General features: G+C 48.1%; 1 protein-coding gene across 4 annotated transcripts in view; it reads right to left on the bottom strand.

The window, feature by feature from the left end:
• LOC142761650 (uncharacterized) overlaps positions 1–22,078 on the bottom strand; it is a 272,706-nt gene that overhangs the window by 33,449 nt on the left and 217,179 nt on the right. For 2 of the 4 annotated variants that reach the window (XM_075884017.1, XM_075884018.1), the window contains 3 exons: positions 15,998–16,030; positions 11,014–11,123; positions 8,438–8,564 (listed from right to left, as the gene is read on the bottom strand). In XM_075884017.1, the coding sequence (XP_075740132.1) occupies positions 8,461–8,564; positions 11,014–11,123; positions 15,998–16,030 (247 nt within the window). In that variant the 3' untranslated portion in view covers positions 8,438–8,460. Of the gene's footprint in view, positions 1–8,287; positions 8,565–11,013; positions 11,124–15,997; positions 16,031–22,078 lie in introns of those variants that run through there. The other 2 variants (XM_075884015.1, XM_075884019.1) reach the window with 2 other exon arrangements.

Below are 22,078 nucleotides of genomic sequence, written 5' to 3'. Positions count from 1 at the left end.
ACTCCGTTAGGACGTAGTTCAAAGTTACAAAAAAGAAAACCGTTTTGGTTTCACCAAGCATATAAAGAGTGGTGCTGTCGGAACGATGCTCCGTCGAAAACATCGCTCTAATGGAAGGTTCGTTCAGCGGAAGATGCATGTATACATAATTGGTGAAAGTGCTGTTTGATATTCACTTTGATAAAACTTTCGTACGGGCTACAACCACGAAATGACCATCGCGGGTGCGTTGCAACGAAGAAAGCTGGCAGCGCCTCTGACTACAGCGCCACCGCTACAGGCTCACGAGTGGGAGCCACCTTGGAGCTTTTCACACCTCCCAATTCTAACCACCCTACCGGTATGCCAGCATTGCCGAGTCGCCTCGTAGAAAATAGAGGGTGAACCAACACATGGGGTGGGGTGGGGGTGGGGTTTTGAGAGCAGCTGTATGTGTGGTGTGTTTTGTGAATGAGATTGTTTTCGGTTGTTTCTGAACTACTGAAACCCGAAGTAAACAGATGAAGGGAAAATCTGCCTTGGTTACAAACCATGATGGCTTAGCGGTCGGTGAGCTCTCAGCGCATGTGCTTAAATCATTTGGCGGTCTTGTAATGTGGAGAAAACACTGTTGACGTCAAAATGATACGGGCTGAACTGCCCAGTAGTATGCGAATAAACGCCGCAACTGTTATGAAATATATGCTCGGTATCCCTTTCCGGACATATATACCCCTGTAACACGGCCACCACTGAACTTTGTTAAACTCCGTCAACGTAAATCTCCCCTAGAGAGTTTGTCGGAGATTGCGTTGTGGGAGTGTGTGTTACACAGCAATGACAAGGTTGTTATTGCCACGTTTCATTTTCCAAGTTTTTGTTATCGTCCCAAAACACCACACGATTCTCAGCGCAAACCGCGCCTGCAGTCTTCGAGAAGGTTCCGGACTGTAGTAGATCATTTCGATAAGATCACGCCCACTGTGCGAACGGTACAGATTGTTCTGGAACCTACGCCACCGCCAGCGATAACGCTAGAACATTCGACGGCAAGAGTATAAATGCCGACGCGCTTCGCCGCTTGTCAGTTGTTGATCGAAGGCGGACGCTTTCGCCGCTATCAGTCCGAGACTGCTATCTGTGCAAGACTGCTGCTGTAATTGGACTTTCCGTTTACCGGGCACAGGTTCACCCGAATAAACAGTTAAATCCCAACACGATGTCTCCTGTCTTCGGCCACGTCACGACCCCGTGTCATCTGGTGGTGGTGCTGTTTCTTCCATGTACCGGACGCCTCCGTCAAGCCGTGAACCCAGCCCACGCCGTGAAGACACCGACGCCAGCAACGAGCAGCGAGTTAGCGGCAGGCAACAAGGTCTGCCACCGGAGTACGAGCTTTTACTGGACAAGGCTCGGAAACCAAGACGTCGACGTCGACCACGGCGACCATGTCAACGCTGGTTCTACCTGCACCACTCCTGCTCCGGCAACCCAAAGAGCCGCCAACTTTCCGCGGTTCGCGACTGGAAAACGCGGAAAGCTGGATCGAAGGGTTCGACAGCGTCGCTGCCTTGAATGACTGGACAGACGAAGACAAGCTACGGCATGTGTATTTCGCCTTGGAAGATGCTGCTCGGACCTGGTTCGAGAATCAAGAGCGAAGCCTCACAACGTGGGACGCCTTTCGCGCCAGGTTCCTCACCACTTCCGCAAGTGTGGTGCGCAAGGAGAAGGCTGCAGCTCTCCTCGAAACCCGCATGCAGATGCCAAATGAAAACGTGGCGATATTCACGGAAGATATGATTAAACTCTTCCGCCAAGCTGACTCCGACATGTCCGAGGAGAAGAAGGTGCGTCTACTTAGGCGAGGAGTAAAGCAGGAACTCTTCGCCGGGCTGATCAGAAACCCGCCTAAGACGGTCGCCGAATTCATTTCAGAAGCGTCTACGATAGAGAAGACGCTCGAGATGCGCACGCGGCAATATAACCGTAGCTTCTCGTCTACAAGCTACGCCGACATTCAAGTGCTCGGAACCACTGGCTTGCGTGAGACGATCCGAGCGATCGTGCAAGAGGAGCTGCGAAAATTACTTCCTTCAGCGCAGCCTCACGTGGAATCCATCGCGGAAGTCGTACGCCAGGAGATCCAGCAGTCGCTGGGCGTTCCTCAGCCTCAAGAGCTGCAGCTGCAAGTCATGAGCTATGCTGCTGCAGCACGCCCCTCTTCCACGCGCACGCCAAAACGCCGCCCCATCGCACTTCCGTCGCCAGACACCACCGCCGCCACCACCCCCACCGACGACCTACCGTTCGCCAGCGGGCCAGCGCAGTGCGCCGAGGAAAACCGACGTTTGGCGCACCCCTGACCACCGCCCACTGTGCTACCACTGCGGCGAGGCCGGGCACACTTACCGGCGTTGCCAGTACCGACAGACGGGACTGCGTGGCTTCGCCGTCAATGCACCACGTCCGCAGCCAGGGGAACGGCCACGTGACATCGCCGACTACCTCACAGGAACTCTAATGGACACCCCGAAGTGCTTCCCGTTCGCCGTTGCCCAGCCGCCGCATGTCAACGCACCCCCGGCAGTACTCCGGCCCAACGCGGGGCCGGTCTCGTAGCCCATAACCGGGAAACTAAGGGCAGCAACCGGTGGAGGTGCGGTTACTGTGCGACGAACTTCCGAAGATCCTCCGACGACGACGACGCCGCGACGGAGCTTTCCGAACACAACGCCAACCAGGCAAAGCCCTGACGGCGAAAGCTCACTTACCGAAGGTGGCCTGACGACGCAACATGGTAGCAACGAAACAAGCCGACGCAGCCGTGACCCGACGCCACGCCCTAACTGTAATGCGAGACGGCGAACTAGCGACTTCGACGTTCTTATCAACGGCCACAGTGTGACCGCTCTCGTCGATACTGGAGCCGACTATTCTGTCACCAGTGGGTCGTTCGCCGCGAAGTTAAAGAAAGCTAGGACAGCTTGGAAAGGCCCTGAAATCCGCACAGCCGGAGAACATCTCGTAACGCCTGCAGGAATCTGCACAGCGAGAGTCACCATTAATGGCCGTATTGATCCTACAGACTACGTAGTCCTACAGTGTTGCTCAAGAGATGTCATCCTTGGCATGGACTTCTTATGCCTCCATGGTGCTGTCATCAACCTAAAAACAAAGTCGATAACGTTATCCACAGAAGAAGCACTACCGCCGCGCACGCCGTCAGGACACCATGCCTTGAATGTGCTGGAACAAGAAGTCACCATTGTGCCTCGCTCAAGCGTCATTATTTCAGTCGGCGCTCCTAAATCACCTGACTTGGAAGGCGTCGTTGAAGGCAGTCAGCATCTGTTGCTCACCTGAAATATTTGCGTCGCAAGAGGAATTGCAGAGCTGCGGGGAGGCAAAGCAACGGTTATGCTCACGAATTTCAGCAATGAGTACAAACATGTGAACAAAGGAACAACGGTCGCACACATCGAAGAAATTGTCGAAGCCACCAGTGCTTTCGCCCTCACCGATTCTGCGGAACCTGCTCAGAGGAACCAAGCCCCTCCCATAGCTTTCGACGTCAATCCCAGACTTCCGAACGATAAGCAAGAACAGCTCAAGGCCCTGCTCCTGCAATACGAAGATTGCTTTTCGTTGTCATCGAAAATTCGGCAGACCCCAATCACGAAACATCGCATCATAACCGAAGAAAATGCCAGACCACTCCGTCAGAGTCCGTACAGGGTTTCGACGCGAGAACGTGAGGCCATGAAGAGACAAGTTAATGAAATGCTGCGGGATGACATTATTCAGCCGTCCAAGAGTCCATGGGCATCCCCCGTGGTGTTAGTGAAGAAAAAGGATGGAACCCTACGTTTCTGCGTCAATTATCGCCGCCTGAACAAAATCACAAGAAAGGACGTGTATCTTCTCCCACGAATAGACGACGCACTTGATCGGCTCCATAACTCCATGTACTTTTCGTCAATGGACCTCAAGACTGGATAGTGGCAAATCGAAGTCGACGAAAGAGACCGAGAGAAGACGGCGTTTATAACACCGGACGGCCTCTTCGAGTTTAAGGTGAGGCCCTTCAGCCTTTGCTCAGCGCCTGCAACTTTTCAAAGCGTTATAGATACAGTACTGGCAGGATTGAAGTGGCAGACTTGCCTTGTGTACTTGGACGACGTCGTCGTGTTTTCCTCGAGTTTCGACGAGCATCTTCGGCGCCTTGAAGCTGTACTTCAAGCCATCAAGACGTCCGGACTCACACTGAAGCCAGAAAAGTGAAGATTTGCGTATGAGGAGCTCTTGTTTCTGGGGCACGTTATCAGCAAGTCTGTAGTTCCTCCCGATCCACAGAAAACAGCCGCCGTCGCCGACTTCCCGCCGCCCACTGACAAGAAGGCCGTGCGCCGATTTCTAGGCCTGTGCGCCTATTATAGGCGGTTCGTGAAAAACTTCGCCCGCATCGCCGATCCTCTCACTAATATTACCAAGGCTGACGTAGAGTTCAAGTGAGAAACGCCACAGGAACACGCTTTCCAGGAGCTTAAACATCGCCTCCAGACGCCTCCGTTACTTGCCCATATCGACGAATTCGCCGAAACAGAAATACAGACTGACGCAAGCAGCGTAGGTCTTGGCGCCGTTCTTGTGCAGAGGGCTGACGGACTGACTTGAAAGGGTTATTAGTTACAACAGCCGATCGCTATCCAAAGCAGAAGAAATTATTCAACAACAGAAAAGGAGTGCCTCGCCATCATCTGGGCTACGTCGAAATTTCGCCCCTACCTCTACGGCAGGCCCTTCAAAGTTGTGAGCAACCACCACGCCTTGTGTTGGCTAGCCACCTTGAAGGACCCTTCAGGTCGCCTCGCACGATGGAGCCTGAGACTTCAAGAATATGATATTACTGTCATTTACAAGTCCGGCAAAAACACTCCGACGCCGACTGTCTCTCTCATGCGCCTGATGACCAACCGCTACCCGACGACCCGGATGACGACTACTTCTTGGGAACGATAACTACCGACGACTTCGCTGAACGACAGCGGGCCGACCCGTAACTTAAGGTCCTAATAGAATACCTCGAAGGCAGGACCGCCGAAGTCCCGAATGTATTCAAGCGCGCACTTGCGTCGTTATTTTTACGAAACGGTCTTCTACAAAAGAAAAGCTTTTCACCGCTTCGAGCTAAGTGCCTCCTTGTGGTGCCTTCAGCTCTGCGACCAGAACTCCTGCAAGCCCTGCACGACGATCCGACGGCAGGGCACCTCGGTGTTTCTCGCACGCTCGCGAGGATACAAGAAAGGTACTACTGGCCACGTCTTACCACCAACGTCACGCGTTATGTGAGGACATGCCGAGACTGTCAGCGACGCAAGACACCGCCGACAATGCCAGTGGGATTTCTGCAGCCAATTGATCCACCTTGCCGACCTTTCCAGCAGATTGGTATGGATCTACTGGGGCCGTTCCCGACGTCGGCTTTCGGAAACAAGTGGATCGTGGTAGCTACTGACTACCTCACCCGCTACGCCGAGACAAAAGCCCTGCCAAAAGGCAGTGCATCCGAGGTAGCTAAGTTCTTCGTCGAAAATATCGTCCTACGTCATGGCGCCCCGGAGGTCCTTATGACCGACAGAGAAACGGCATTCACTGCCGACTTAACTCAAGCGATCTTGGCATACAGCCAAACAAACCGCCGCCGGACGACAGCGTACCACCCACAGACCGATGGCCTCACCGAGCGGCTCAACAAGACGATTGCCGACATGCTGTCAATATACGTCGATGTCGAACACAAGACGTGGGACGCCATTCTTCCGTATGTGACTTTCGCATACAACACGGCGGTGCAGGAGACGACGTAGACATCTCCATACAAATTGGTCTATGGAAGGAGCCCGGCAACGACGCTCGATGCCATGTTACCCAACGTCACCGACGAAGAAAACCTCGATGTGAGCGAGTACCTTCAACGCGCCGAAGAATCCCGACAACTTGCACGTCTCCGTATCAAGAATCAACAGACGACCGACAGCCATCGTTACAATCTTCGACGACGCTTCGTGGAATACCAGCCCGGTGAACGTGTTTGGGTGTGGACGCCGATACGCCGACGTGGACTAAGTGAAAAGCTTCTGCGGCGGTACTTCGGACCGTACAGGGTGGTTCGACGTCTCGATATTTGATTGATATTTGGGGTTTAACGTCCCAAAACCACCATATGATTATGAGAGACGCCGTAGTGGAGGGCTCCGGAAATTTTGACCACCTGGGGTTCTTTAACGTGCACCCAAATCTGAGCACACGGGCCTACAACATTTCCGCCTCCATCGGAAATGCAGCCGCCGCAGCCGGGATGCGAACCCGGTTCGACGTCTCGGCCCACTTGATTACGAGGTTGTCCCCGACGGCATCACGAACTCTCAACGACGCCGATCGCGACCTGAAGTCATCCATGTCGCACGCCTCAAGTCGTTTCATGCGCGTTAACAAACTGAAACAGTGTTTTTTTTGTATTATTGTTGTATCGTAATTTATTCATTGTACTTTCTTGCATTATTGTTGTACCTTCATCTTTAGTTAAAGCATCGGGACGATGCCTTTTTTCAGAGGGGGGGCAATGCCACGTTCCATTTCCCAAGTTTTTGTTATCGTCCCAAAACACCACACGATTCTCAGCGCAAACCACGCCTGCAATTTTCGAGAAGGTTCCGGACGGTAGTAGATCATTTCGACAAGAAGATCACGCCCACTGTGCGAACGGTACAGATTGTTCTGGAACCTACACCACCGCCAGCGATAACACTAGAACATTCGACGGCAAGAGTATAAATGCCGACGCGCTTCGCCGCTTGTCAGTTGTTGAACGAAGGCCGACGCTCCGTTCGCCGCTATCAATCCGAGACTGCTATCTGTACAAGACTGCTGCTGTAATTGGGCTTTCCGTTTACCGGGCACAGGTTCGCCCAAATAAACAGTTAAATCCCAACACGAAGTTTCCTGTCTTCGGCCACGTCACGACCCCGTGAAAGGGTCGTGACGTGGCCGTGTTGGGCCGTGTTGGTCGTGGCCGTGTTGGTTCTGACGTGGCCGTGACGAGTTGCCATGAAGGGGCTCAGCCAGTGCTGTTGGATTTTCGCAGAAGTGTCCGGATTTCATCTCTTGACGCTTTTTTTGTAGTTTTTGGTATGTAACTTTTACAAAAGTACAATATTGAGTAGGTCTGAAGTGAACACAAATTAAATTTTCAAATGAAAATGCATTCGCTAAATATAGCGATGCAGGCAGCGGCACTGGCCACCTTGCGCCCAACGCAACGTTTGTTTACATTGCACCATTCTCGACGAATAGTTGTTTTTATAGCCCGTGTATGAAAGTGTGTTTTCTGCTATCGCGAGCGCACTCCAAGTTGCTTTTGAATGAGGTCGGGTCCCGTTACCCATTCCTGCAGCCGTCGAAGCAGTTGACGATAATGCAGCGCTGCCAGTCGTTCCTCTCACGGGCAAACTTAACACGGCGACGACAAGAATCGCAAACGTGGATGAAATATTTTCAAACGGCAGCGCCCAGGCCTACTGGCGAGGCACGGTGTCGAGGGCGTCGGGGTGGAGAATAGCTGCACTCCGGCGAGCCTATATAAATGAAAACAAACACGTTATGAATAAGTACTCCAACAAAAAACAGTTTCATATTGCTGAAATGAGTTATTGTGCTCAGTGTGGCAACCCGGCGCTCGAAATTTGTTTCATACCTTGGTATCCTGAGGACGAGAATACCTCGTTCTGCTGCAAAGGGAGATCGTTGAACGCCCTTTGTGAAATGCTCCGTTTACCTTGGTTTGCGTAATGGTGGCCGTGTCACACGAACCTCTTCTATGTCGTAACGACGCGGGAGTGAAACAGTGTTCGTGGGTGCACGTGTGACAGGGGTATTAGTCCTCCGCCGATCATTTTCTCAGCGGCTGCCGACATCTGCGTAGTGCCGTATACAGCGCTGTCTGTTTGGTTGCGCGCATACTGACATACGCGCTGGTTAATAATAGGAGCTTATGTGATCAGCTAAACCTACAAGCTCTACAGAACACGCTACGCCACAATAAGTGAAAACTTACGGGATGGTTTCATTAGAATCTGCAAAGAGTAAACAGCTGAGGCGAGAAAATTCATCTTCGGAGGCGCAGCGTGGAAATTCGCAGAAGACTCTAACGTGAAGTTGGCGGTTTTAAAATTACGTATACGCCTACTTGCCTTCAGTCATACCACGCAGCGTTGTTTGCAGCTTCTTGTGCGTAATGTGTGGTGGCTGTAGTGCACAACTCACCTAAAGGCTTTCTGCGGCAGCATTACGTCCTGTTGCAATCTTCATACGGAACAACGTGAACAGCCGCCGCAATGGAAGTCTTAGGATATGTTTTGTTATTTTGCGCAACCACAATCGTTCATGAAACACGAAGTTTCTTAAAACAGTTCTCTTGATTTATTTCGCTCCTCGTACGATGAGCTGTCCATTTTGTTTGGGATGAAACTGCCATCTCTTCCGACAAAGGCAGTGCATACTGTCCAGGGCGATTTGTAGTACACCTGCAACGAAGTGAACGTACAGAGCTCGTGAGTCGTATGTGGCCCACTCAGCGCATCCTAAGATTTTGCTGCAGGAAGCGGAAACCGGCCCCTCCGGATGTTAAGCTCCAAACGCCGTGCGAGGCTTCGTAATCGCATTTGAAGCATTCGTATCCGGTATACGAGGCACTGCAATGTCCTCAGAAGCACTCTCTCGGCACGCTGCGTGGGCCGCATATTATCTGTGAAAGGACGAGTAGTCGGTTAAACACAGCGACGTACAAACATCACCACCGCCGGAACAATAAACATTACAAAATACCAGCAATGCGCTGACGATGTCTATGTAACGGCATGATTCTTTGGCGTCTGCCGAACAGCATCGGCAGACGCAGCGGCAAGAACACGGCAAGCGCTCGTAGCGAACCCCTGCTGCTGTTCTTGGCAGTAAACGACGCTCTCCGTAGTTGCATTCATTGTACGTTACGAATACCATTCGCGCAAAAACAAAAGACACCTTATGCTATACCGCAGTATGGCTGAAGATATAAATATGCATGTGCTTACTTATTACCGTTGTGAACGGTGCGACTGTAAGTAGAAAAAACAGCAGGTATAAAACAATAAAATGAGAACTCTCAGTGATACTTTTACTTTGCAAATACTAAAGGCGAATCTCTTACGTTTTTGAGAATTAGGCGATTAGACGGGGTGGCATAAGCCCTGGGCGAAATAAGTGGCCGTCCGAGGGATTCATCCACGACTATCTTGGTGACAGCAGATTGACTGCATCAAGTTGTTTAACTGTGATATTCAGTGCTTTTCCGAAGCTTTGATTGTTCTTTCGATTTGTTTTGTTCTTGTTTGATATTTGGAGTGCACTTTTATGGCATCACAAGTCAATTTTAAAGGGATGCCAAATGAAGCAACGACGCAGCGAACTGTAATCGCGCAGCTCCAATGCCCCATAATTTAATACTTTGATTATATTATCAGTGGTGAAAATCGAGGTGGAAATTTCGTTTATAAATTTGGCGCTGAATTTTCTGCGCTCGACATCAAGTTTTCACGAAATTCGCTGGCTGAAATATCATATAAATTCATTTGATAGGTTTATCCCACCCACAAGTGACAATGTCCTTGATTGTTCAGTAGACAACTTCAAAATTTATGACGTCTCAACGTTTGGTGCGGGAATCCTAAAGTGGCGTCATGTTGTTGTAAGAGCGGCGTTTTCGGGAACGTGAAACTGTACTTCGCTAATATGTGAAAAGGCGTTCAGCTCTTTATTGTCACTTTAAGCACAGTATGCAAAGACTGAATGCCCCTGTTCTTTATCCCCTAGCTCTATTCTTTAATGGTCATGTGCCAAGACGCCTAAATTTTGTATGAGTGACAATCGGGTCAATATTGGCAAGCGACTGCTTAAGTTTAGAAACGTTTCTTATATTGGGTGGCACGACGGCAACAATGATTGGTGCTACTTTACATTTCGTTAGCTTCTTCAAGATATCTGTCGAGGAGTCCACAGCTGTGAACATCGAACCCATTACATGAATAACCAGCGTTATTTTCGAATTACTGGTGCAAGTGTTATACTGAAAATGCATAATTACGTTCACCCCGTCAAAGGTGAGTCAAAGTACTCACTAAATCGGCCTAGAAAACCACAAATGGGGCTTTAGTTTCTAGTGTGTAATTTAGGAAAGGCTTACCGTATGTACAATGTAACGAACGTATAGTTAGCATAGTCGACACGCCTTCAGAATGATACGCGCCACACTCATCTTTTAATGTACACCTTTCTATTTAGTAAGAATCCCTATAATCACATTAAACTTAGCTTGACTCGAGTAACAGACGTTTTTGGTAACTACAATCCGAAGACGCAGAGACACAGCGCGGCGTTCGCATAATGGTATTCCAAGCCGGAGGATGAGTATAACTTAGCGTATCCTGAATAGAACACACGAATGAGTAACAAGGCTGTATTAGCGAACCCAATTATGTGAACTGATAAATCAGTTTCTACCTTACTTTATACTGATTTCGCACACGACCAGGTTTCAACTCAATACATAAAAAATCTAGGGTTACATTAAACATATATAGACGAAAAATTTCGCAAATAGAATGTCGAGCAGCGCGAAACGCCCCGGTAGCTTTGCTTTCTCTCACGAGTGTTCAGCTTTTCCTCGCCGAAGAAGTCTCACCCTGCATGCATTTGTGAAAGTTGGTGAAGAGTTCAGAAGGGCGCCGCCAGGAGCTTGTAGAAAGCGCTGCCCGCCATCGCATGGCATTTCTGTCGCATGAACTCACCCCGTGCGTGCAACTTGTACCCCCTCTCTTTCAATCAGGACACCATGGAAAAAATAAAAGCTACAAAAACTTTTCCAACGCATTGCCGTGAGCCCGGCTTCTAAGCATTATCGTGTAGCAAGGTCGTGATTGTTTTGACAGCAATACTCACAGTCCTCGGAGAGCAGCGTGAAGAGTATGAAGAAGAGTGTGAGGCTGATGAGCAAGAGCAGGGTGCTCATCGCGATCACGATGAAGCGTTCCCGGGTTCTGTCGATTACGCTGTCAAGAAGAAATTGCAATGATGCTTTCGTTTATACTGGCAGTGTCACTTTCATCTGTCGCTTTGTCCATAACTTTTTACCTTAAGTACATACGTGGCCGCAAAAGGCACGTTCCTATTGAAATAAGTTTTGCATGCAGCTCTTATGCATGACCAAGCGGAATTTCCAACAGCTACTGATCTGTCATTAGGTTTAAAAGCAAAGAAAGGTAATGGGAAAATATACCGCTTACGTATTCACGATTCATTTATGATGAACTCGCCACAGTAGCTTAGCAGATAAGATGGCGCGATGGTAAGCCCCGAGATTGGAGTGTTAGTACCAGCCACTTCGGCTTCATTACAAAAGCCACTGTGCGTTCAAAGGTTAATAAGTGGTTTGCCTACTTGCCTTCACTACCCTTCCTACAGGCGATACCTCTTCCTAGTCACTTCTTTCTTAGAAACACGTGTACAATGTCAGGGCTAAGTGTTAAGCCTACCAATATATTGCGGTTGTCAGCTACACGTTGTTATCGTACTTGCGCAGTCGGAAGCACACGGAAGTAATTGAGATCAGTTTATCGCACACGATAGTAAGGTGAGAAAAGGAAGAACGGATAGCCGACTGCATGATAAAGCAGTGCAGGAGACAACCCACATCTCATATTTCACGTATATGACGACCGAACTAAGGTATGTACTGTAATGACTTCAGGGGGAACCGCAGTCCATGCGTCACGAATCACGCCACAAAGAGGTAGATACGCCAGGAGTGGTTTTTTGCATTCAAAGAGGCTGGTAATAGGCTCTTTATATTAGGCCGATTGCACCAATGTGGGATTTAGATTCAAGCGAATAATAACCCAAGGATGCCGAAATAGGAAGCTCTCGGCATTGGTGTGTCCCCTTTTTAGCTGTCCGAGAATAGTGAATTTTGTGACCGAGTCAAATAAGTACGAATCAAATCCTATTTGCACAGTTATCGAATAGCAAGGTAGCAATTGTAGAAGCAGCGGTAGCTCTGGAATCGCTCAACATTTTACTTGCAGAAAATATTCACAAAGCTATATTACGATTTCATTTAACCGTCAAAAAAAACTACGATTGTGTAAAAAGCAGTATGTTGGTGTGTATCAGCGACTAGAGCATTAGGAATATGTTATAACTGTGAATTTAAAAGCACCAGTGACTGCAGCATTCACGGTTGCACTTCGCCGCCACTGTTTCAAGAAACTAAATGCGAGGAGAAGATTTAAGCAATGTAGTATCCAATATGCAGCTGAACATTTGGCGAAAACGATACATCAATTATCACCTAATGGCCCTCAGCGCCAGCCCCACCAAAATACTGTTCACCACTGCCTATGCAAGAACGTTACGTTAACATAACGTTGCACGAGTTATCAGTCATGTAAACTTGTACGTAAGTTGTACTCCTACTTTGGAATGCAGCGTAATCCCCAACGTCTTATGACAAAAACCCAGGAGATGTTAGTAGGCTTTCAACACAACACGTTCGCTCTGGCGACACTCCACTTCCAAGCAAGAACGCTTTCATACTGGCCTAAATATATGACATAGAACTGGACTTTCATGAATCTGGGTAATTTGGTGTCTGAAACAAGTGAAAATGAGTCTTCGTTTTTCAAATAAAAGGTTACTTGTAGTTTTGCCCTCATGGTACACTATATGATTAGAGCACAGTTTTATTTGTTATTCGATATCTCAGAATGTTTTCAAACTCAATTTGACTGCATCGCGGTAATGGAACGTGACGCCCCAGAAATTATTTGGACCGAATTACTAGCTAGCTGCACTAGCATAGCACTGTTGTAGATAGTACTAGCATAGTACTCGCATAGTACTCGCATAGTGTTGCGGTAGCTAGTACTCGCATAGTACTCGTCTAGTACAGCGGTAGCTATAGTACTAGCACAGAACTACCTAGCTAAGTCGCTAGCAACGAGCTATCACACATAGGCTTTTAGCTAATAGCCTTTTACGTTCAATAAGTACTTTTATTTAGTACTTTTTCTGAACCAGCCAACACACGTGATTATTTTCTCAACATAGCAAGCTGCTATTCCTTAGAAATTTTCAGATTCCTACTCCTTATTAATCTTTTTCATGAATTAGGAGAGGAACAATTATCGTGCATAGAGTAAAAGAGTGTTTACACAAAAAATCTCGTTAATTCGCAGTACCTGGCACTGTGAAAATTCCTCGAATAAAGAGGGTTTTTGAAATACCGGAACACATAAAAAGTGGGATGCAAGGATCTCTGAATTTTTAAAGTAGTCAGCGGCATTCGTCTTTTGTGCCGCCTAGTTGGCAGCTTCAAGGGCTGTTTTCCCGCAATACTTGGTCCCTATGGTGCCGCAAACGGGAGGAGACGACGGGCCGCGCAGCGGTCAGCGTAAGTATAACTACGTAAAGTGAACGAAAAAACTGGTCTCGTGGTTAACTAAAATGAGCATCTGCGTAGACAAAGACGTGCTTCACTGCAATAAAGGAGCCCAACGCGAGCACCATGTGACCTGCTCCTCGCAGCGTCAGCTACCATTTACACATTCTTTCTGATAAAATAAATTTACTAAAAGCCAGTATGAGGTAATTTAGTACGATGTGTTATAGCTTGAAAACATGGTCATTTCTTTGTGAAGCTTTGGAACTGAGTTCCCAACTCGGTGTCGCAGGCAAGAACCATGCAGCAGAGTACATGCGTTAATTATCCTAGCAACCGTCAATCGGACGTTCGCATACATCTCACATTCTGTCAAACTTACATTTATTAATATCCTTGTATTGTCAAAATAATGGGCAAATCATGATCGATGCGCCGACGTTGCGAAAAGCGTGGGACATGTTGCCCACGTGTCGTTTCTGTACTGCAGTAACGCACGTCTTTTTTGCAGGCGCAGGTTCGGGTCCATCACAAATATACCATTTCTTTTTTATTTCTTTGCGCTTGCAGAAACGAGAATTTGGGTGGTTCACTTATGACTCATTAGTATCAGTACACTGCCCTTTCTGTGGCTATTAAGGGAACAGGGCAAACTGAAATAGTGAAAAAAATCTATTTTTCTTTTCGCGTTGTTTGAAATCTGTGGCTTTTTATCAAACAGAGTAAGCCGTTTGCTTGTTTCAGTGCGATTTCTTTTCTGTAAAAACGACATATCCTAAAACTTCTGTGGCGGCCTGCCACGCCACAATTCTGTACATAGAAAAATATTGCTTGTAGTTGAAGCATCATAGCTATATGGAGAGGTTACTGTCTGCAAGCTGTGGTGCATTTAGCACATTAATAAGAAAATGAGCCCAGCACTACAAAAACAAAAGAAAGCAGAAGCATCAAGCTTTTTGTCGGGAAATGTATATCTAGCCTGGGACATCTTAGTGGTGTGGTCAGTGCAAGCATCATTGCTATTACCGTTTGGCCAGTGCATGAAACAGAGCCAGCTTGGGGGAAATGCGAAAGGCTGTCTGGGCCACGTACTTTCACATGGCATCAAAGGATACCAATTCATCCCACGGCTTTTGCCCGAAGGACGCCGAAACTTTGTGTGAATTCAACGAAACCCAGTCGAATGATAAACGTCAATAAAGACCACCTTCCAGCACCCATTATTGAGGCTGTTAAGCCAAACTGTCTGAAACTAGTTCATCCAGAATTACTAGTTCAATACCCCCATGGGAAAACTAAGAACCCTAAGAAGTGGAATTTTTGTGTCGGAGTGCGTGCCCCAAAAATCGTTTTCCTCGGCCAGCAAACACTAAAAATTTGTCCTCTCGATGCTCCGCTTAGGTTTAATGATGGCGATATAGTCCACGTGAATGTGCTGAACTCCTTTGGAGTTTTACGAGTGCACCGCACAATGCAAGGCCAAGCCCACTTGGCCTGCCTCGACAGTACTTGGCTGACACGGCAGCACAGCAGAAAGCAAAGGCGGCTTGGCAGGCAAGAACTTTTAAATCAAAAACAAAAATGATATTGGTGATGAATGCCTTGCTGTTGCTTCGGGTCTGTAATGTGCTGTCACCTCACCTAACTTCGAAATAATGCACATTTTGATGCGCATTTTGAACGTTAGGCACGATAATTTCAATCATTGCCATCAATCCATAATATCAATCAATCATGGCCAGAAACTTTCCCTGAAATCCTCGCTACGTTAATGCTTGAAAAAGCTGGTGATACATGGCACACTTAATCGTTTAATCGGTATCAATTATCTCTAAATTATTTGTTATCTCAAAATACCAGCTAATGCAGTAAAATATTGCACCATTAATGACATCCCTTGTCTTTTTTCTAAGACGCTCTTTTTGTAAGATGCTTCTCTCATTTCAAATGTCTTTCGTGTAACTGAGCAGGCGATAAGCTAACACTTTTTTTATTTCATTACCACAACTGAGGTAAAATGATCAGATATTTATAGGGATCCGCAGGCACGGATAGTTACTTTTACTGAGAAAAGAAACGCTTAATTGAGATAACGTTGGTTACTAAAGCTACTAAGAATTCTGTATTACGTTATAAGCAAATCGGCAATAATAACCAGACATGGATATTTTAAGCTGTGTTATTATTGGTGAGATTCTTTGGCCAGAGTTATGAAGAGGCATTGACCCCCCCCCCCCCCCCTCCTGTAGCAGTGGGCATCACTGCTACGCCGCAGAACCTGGTATCTATCGCACGTGTGATCGTAGAATGCGCAGGTTATTGGTCGGATAGCAAGCGAGACTTTCGCTTTGCGTAAATTTTACCATGTGCTTCCTGCACGTATCGTCGCACCCTTAACAGAAAGTGTGCTGCCACAACTACAACTACATAAAAATAATGAAATTGACAGTAATCTGCATGCCATTACTAGTTAACATCTATACTCACGTCGTCTCTCGCGCAATGGCAGTGAGGTTCCTCCTGAATAAAAAAAAACAAAAAATATATATAATTTATGATACAATGATCGTACAAGTAAAGCAACGTCACGTACATTCTCGTAGGCCGTATTTCAATTAAATTCCTGCTACGTGCTATCACCATAGATTAGGACCGGAAAATTTTATCGCTCTTTTTGTATAGCATGACATCTTGAGTGATTACTTCTGTAAAGCGCGATGTCGTTTTTCGTTTACTGCTTCTTGAACCGATCTGTCAAGAAACTTTAAGTATAATTTTATAGTGCATTCTGAGTCTTAGACGTGAATAATAAAAAAAAATATTATACATTTTTCTGTGGCCAGACATGCAGCAACGGTCACCCTGCTCGACGTGAACGCCAATAAATATTCTTTTCTACTGGGTGCCCCACTACTTCTATGATTCCTGCCTTTCATGTACGGGGACAGAATTATTAGTGTGACAACCACACCGCAATTATGAACATGAAGGGCCATTCTTACCAATTTAGTGAGAACTAACGCACAAAGGTACCAAGGAACCATTCCTAAAACTCTGATTCATTCCGGTAGTATGCGTGAGATTATTATAGTCAGCTGTCTGCTCGTAATACCATCACGTGCAACGTGACACCAACAGGCAGAGAAGGTGTCCTCCACTAGCCGTCATGGTTACCGGCGGCGCTGACTGACGCTCCTCCGTTTACCGCACATGCTTACCTTATAAAGAGGACGAGAGGATAACCACCGTCATGGCTATGTGGCAGATCATCGAACGCGTTATTTGAAGGTCGCATGTTCAGATCCAGCCGATGGCAAGTTACATTTTCGTCCTCTTTTCCTTCACATTTGCATTACAATTACTTCTAATAACATTCCCTTTACTTTCATAGTCATCATAGTGCCACATTGAATATGCAGCACTAAGAGAACAACGAAGAAAACGCGCAGAGAGAGAACAAGACGAGGTTCTCTTCCGATTAGTTTTGCCAGTGTTCTGGTACAATTAAAGTGAGTTTCCTGTATTCGACTGCTGCTGTTTCTGCATTGTGACACTGGGAGGCGCTGGGTAAATGTTCGGGATGCCTGACAACAGCCCCGCATCTAGTCCAGAAAGACTTCCGCGCATCGACACCTCCGTTCACCGCAGCAGCCGGCGCCTGTTATGCCACAGCCCGGAGTTTGGTCCATTGCCGGAAAGCGCGACTGTGCCAGAAAGCATCACGGCGCCTGGAAGCACTGGCCCCAACATGTCCAGCCCAAGCATGACACAGGTGACTGTTTTGAACCCTTGACTTCGGGTTACTTCCACGGAAACGCATATGTGGATGCACATCACTGGCTCGAGGAATTCGAGCACACAGCGAATGTTAACGGATGGAACACCACGCAGTAATTGGGCTACGTTTATTTTCCGCTTCAAGACGGAGCCCGAACATGGTTCACGAATCGCGTGTGGTCGTCTTGGGACGAGTTCCGGCAGAAGTTCCTCGACACGTTCGCGAGCAATGAAAGACAAGAAATCGCACAACGTCTCCTCGAGTCACGTATTCAGAAACCGAATGAATCCGTTACGATGTTTGTTGAGGACATGGCGCGGCTATTTCGTCGAGCAGATCCTAATATGCCCGAAGTGAAAAATGTTAGCCACCTCATGCGGGGCGTTAAGGAGCTGCTCTTCGCTAGTCTCGTACGAAACCCGCCTACAAGTGTGGATGAATTCTCCAAGGAGGCGACATCTATCGAACGCGCACTGCCTTCAAATGTTTTTCCTGAACGTGGCATTTCCGACTTTGAAAACTACATGTATGTTTTGTGTAATCAACACTGTTGATATTTCAATGCTAGATTACCTCATTTTAATATTTCAACTGTGTAGCTTTACTTTTTTGTGCTTGACACTGTTTCTAGAAGTTTGTTCGTTTTTTTCGCTATGCTCCCTTTTTGTGCCCCTCCTGCTTGGTCTACGAACTGCAGTATGTAATAAATAATAAAAATAAAAATAAATCTACGTTATCGCCAGTATGACCGCCCAACCCACAGTGCACTGATCAGCGTGGCAGCCACGACCACAGCAACAATACCCGACGAAGGTTCTTTGCGCCAACTAATACGAGAAATCGCACAAGAAGAGGTCAAGAAGCTTGTAGCCAAACCGAATGACTGCGCGATTGCCTCAGTAACGGAAGTTGTACGCCAAGAGATCAGGCAAGCGCTCTCGCTTCCTGAGCCGAACACGAGAACTCCCAGGGCAAGCTATGCAGACGTAGTCCGCCGACAGCCAGCGAACGTGCCGGCACCACATCAGTACCACCAGCCACATCCGCCGACAGCGCCTTGGTACTGCAGGGAAACTTTGATGCCGAGGCGGCCACCACTTCGCAAAACTGACATCTGGCGTACCCCTGATCATAGGCCCCTGTGCTTTCACTGTGGGGAAGCAGGCCACATCGTCCGTTATTGCCCGTATCGCACCGCAGGGTACCAAGGGTTTCCTTTCACTGTTCCTCGGCGCCATTTCAAAGGAACATTTGACGTTGACGTCAACACTAGTGTCAGGACCCCGTGGGACGTTCCTCCTGGGTTTCGGTCACGCTCACCCTCTCCTGGGTGTTATTCTCCATCCTCTAGACGGAGCACCACTGACATGCCAAGAGGGAGATCTCCTAGTCCGCGCCGGGGAAACTGCCCCGTCGCGGTGGTCTAGTGGCTAAGGTACTCGGCTGCTGACCCGCAGGTCGCGGGTTCGATTCCCGGCTGCGACGGCTGCATTTCCGATGGAGGCGGAAGTGTTGTAGGCCCGTGTGCTCAGATTTTGGCGCACGTTAAAGAAGCCCAGGTGGTCGAAATTTCCGGAGCCCTCCACTACGGCATCTCTCATAATCACATGGTGGTTTTGGGACGTTAAACCCCACAAATAAAATAAAATCATGAAATCGCGCCGGGGAAACTAAAAGCAGTGACCTCAGGGGGGAAGGTTGCGAATTGTCGAAGAGCTGAAAATCCCCCAATACTGCCGAGCGAAGAGAGACACAATTTCAGTAAATCGACGAAAGAGGGGGTTGCTGCTGCCGAAGTTGCAATTACGATTGACGGACATGACGTCATGGCATTGGTCGACACAGGCACGGACTTCTCAATAATGAGTGAGAGTCTGGCAGACACGCTCAGGATGGTTAGAATGGAATGAACAGGACCGCAGATTAGAGGAGCTGGAGGGCAGCTACTCACACCTACCGGAAAGTGCACCGCAAGAATGAAGATAGGGGATGCATCCTTCGTCGCAACTTATGTTATTCTTTCTGAGTGTTGCAAACAGGCAATCTTGGGGATGGATTTCTTGCAAGAATATGGTGCCATCATCAATATTCCGGACGGTGTACTGACATTTTCAGCGGATCAAAGCGCAGCGCTACACCGAAAATTCCTGCGAGTCATTGACGATGTGACCGTACCTCCGTTATCGTGCCGCCTTGTTTCAGTCACGTGCAGCGAGCAGAATACTGGAGAAGGAATGGCTGAACAAGTATTGACGCTTCTACTCTCTCGCGGTGTTGCAATTGCCAGAAGTATCGTCAATGTTGTGCGAGTGGTGAAGCAGAGGTTCTGTTGACGAATTTCACCAACGAGCGACGACACATTTAACAAGGCACTACAGTTGCCTACTTCGACGAGATCACCGAAATCCGCGAGTGCTGTGTAGTACAACAGGACGAGCCGCAAGCCACGTCAGCCCCACCACCTATTGACGTAAGCACGGATTTGTCACCAGCGCAGAGACAGCGTCTACTAGATCTTCTTCACCAGTTCAAAGACTGTTTTTCACCGACCTGAAGGGTCAGTCAAACGCCACTGACGAAGCATCGGATAATAACGGAGGAGACGGCAAGGCCAATACGACAGAACCCATACCACGTAGCACCGAAAGAGCGTGAAGCAATCCAGGAACAAGTGAAGAAAATGCTTGATGATGACGTCTTCTAGCCGTCAAGAAGTCCTTGGGCATCGCCGGTAGTGCTGGTTAAAAAGAAAGACGGAAGCTTGCGCTTTTGTGTCGACTACCGCAAGCTGAACCGTGTGACAAAGAAAGACGTATACCCATTACCGCGCATCGATGATTTACTTCACTCGACAGGCTGAGGTATGCACGCTACTTTTCGTCAATGAACCTCAAAAGTGGGTATTGGCAAATTGAGGTCGACGAGCGAGATAGAGAAAAAAACGGCTTTTGTAACGCCTGACGGACTTTATGAATTTAAAGTCTTGCCATTCAGATTGTGCTCAGCCCCCGCAATATTTCAGAGACTGATGGATACCGTTCTTTCAGGCCTTAAGTGGCAGACACGTCTGGTGTATCTGGACGACGTCATTGTTTTTTCTAAAACATTTGAGGAACACCTGAGCAGGCTGCTATCGGTATTCAGGGCAATAAGGTCATCCGGCCTAACACTGAAACACGAGAAGAGTCATTTCGGTTTCAAGGAGCTCTAATATTTAGGCCATGGGGTGAGCCATGAAGGCGTTCGACCTGATCCCGATAAGATTGCGGCCGTCAGAAAATTTCCGGTGCCAAAAGAAAAGAAAGCAGCCAGGCGTTTCCTTGGCCTATGCGCACACTACCGAAGGTTTATTGCCAATTTCTCCCACATAGCCTCGCCGTTAACACGACTCACAAAAGAAGACGTTTCGTTCACATGGGGTGACGATCAACAGGTGGCATTGGACGATCTCCGACAACGCCAGCAGACTCCGCCTGTGCTTGCTCACTTTGATGAGGATGCTCTTACCATGGTCCACACAGATGCCAGCAACGTGGGTTTAGGCGCTGTACTCGTCCAGTGGCAAGACTGAGCCGAGCGTTTGATCGCATTTGCTAGTAGGACGTTTTCCCGCGCCGAGTCCAACTACTCCACAACGGAAAAAGAGTGTCTTGCTGTCGTATGGGCGGTTATGAAGTTTCGTCCGTACCTCTATATGGTCGTTCCTTCCACGTAGTCAGCGACCATCATTCCCTCTGCTGGCTGACCAACTTGAAAGACCCGTCTGGTGGGTTCGCACGGTGGAGCTTACGCCTTCAAGAGTTTGATATGACGGTTGTGTATAAGTCCGGACGGCAGCACGTCGACGCCGATTGCTTATCAAGGTCACAGATAAAGCGCGACGATGACACAGAAGATGACAGCATGGCATTTGTAGGAGTCGTCGACACCACTACGATTTCGTGCAAGCAGAAAGAAGACAGTGAGTTGCTTCCCCTTATTGAATTTTTGAATGGCCGTACAACAACCATCCTTAGAAGATTTGCAAGGAGCCTGCCGTCATTCTGCTTACGTAGTGGTGTTCTCTATTAGAAGAACTTTTCTCCCAGAGGAAGCACCCACCTACTTGTCGTTCCGACGTCACTCCGTAAGGAGATACTTTGTGCTTGCCACGATGAGCCAACGTCTGGTCATCTCGGATACACACGCACATTGGTCAGAATCCAACAGAAATACTACTGGCCAAGACTTTCAGCTATTGTGAAGCATTACGTGCGCACGTGCCTCAATTGCCAACGACAAAAATCGCTACCGTTGAAACCAGCTAGACTATTACAACCAATTCACTTGCCCACGGTACCTTTTGCCCAAATTGGAATGGATCTCTTTGGACCATATCCGACTTCCCATGCTGGCAACAAGTGGGTAATAGTCGCCACTGATTATCTTACGCGCTATGCGGAAACAAAGACTTTGTCAAGTGGCACCGCCGTTGAAACCGCACGATTCTTCGTAGAAAATATCGTCCTGAGGCACGGTGCTCCGAGAATCATAATAACGGATCGAGGTGCCGCTTTCACGGCCGCGCTTCTGAAGACAGTGCTTGAGCTCAGTGAAACAGCCCATTGGAAAACCACTTCCTATCATCCACAAACCAACGGCTTAACAAAACACCTCAACAAGTCTATTGCCGACATGTTGAGTATGTACGTCGACGTGGATCACAAGAACTGGGACGACATTCTACCGTACATCACGTTCGCCTATAATACAGCACAGCAAGAAACTACACGAAGAACGCCATTCCGTCT

Source organism: Rhipicephalus microplus, unplaced genomic scaffold, assembly GCF_043290135.1.
Source record: "Rhipicephalus microplus isolate Deutch F79 unplaced genomic scaffold, USDA_Rmic scaffold_23, whole genome shotgun sequence".
NCBI classification, from domain to species: domain Eukaryota; kingdom Metazoa; phylum Arthropoda; class Arachnida; order Ixodida; family Ixodidae; genus Rhipicephalus; species Rhipicephalus microplus.
The sequence above is the reverse complement of the archived record's forward strand: the minus strand, read 5'-3'. Positions and strand labels throughout refer to the sequence as shown.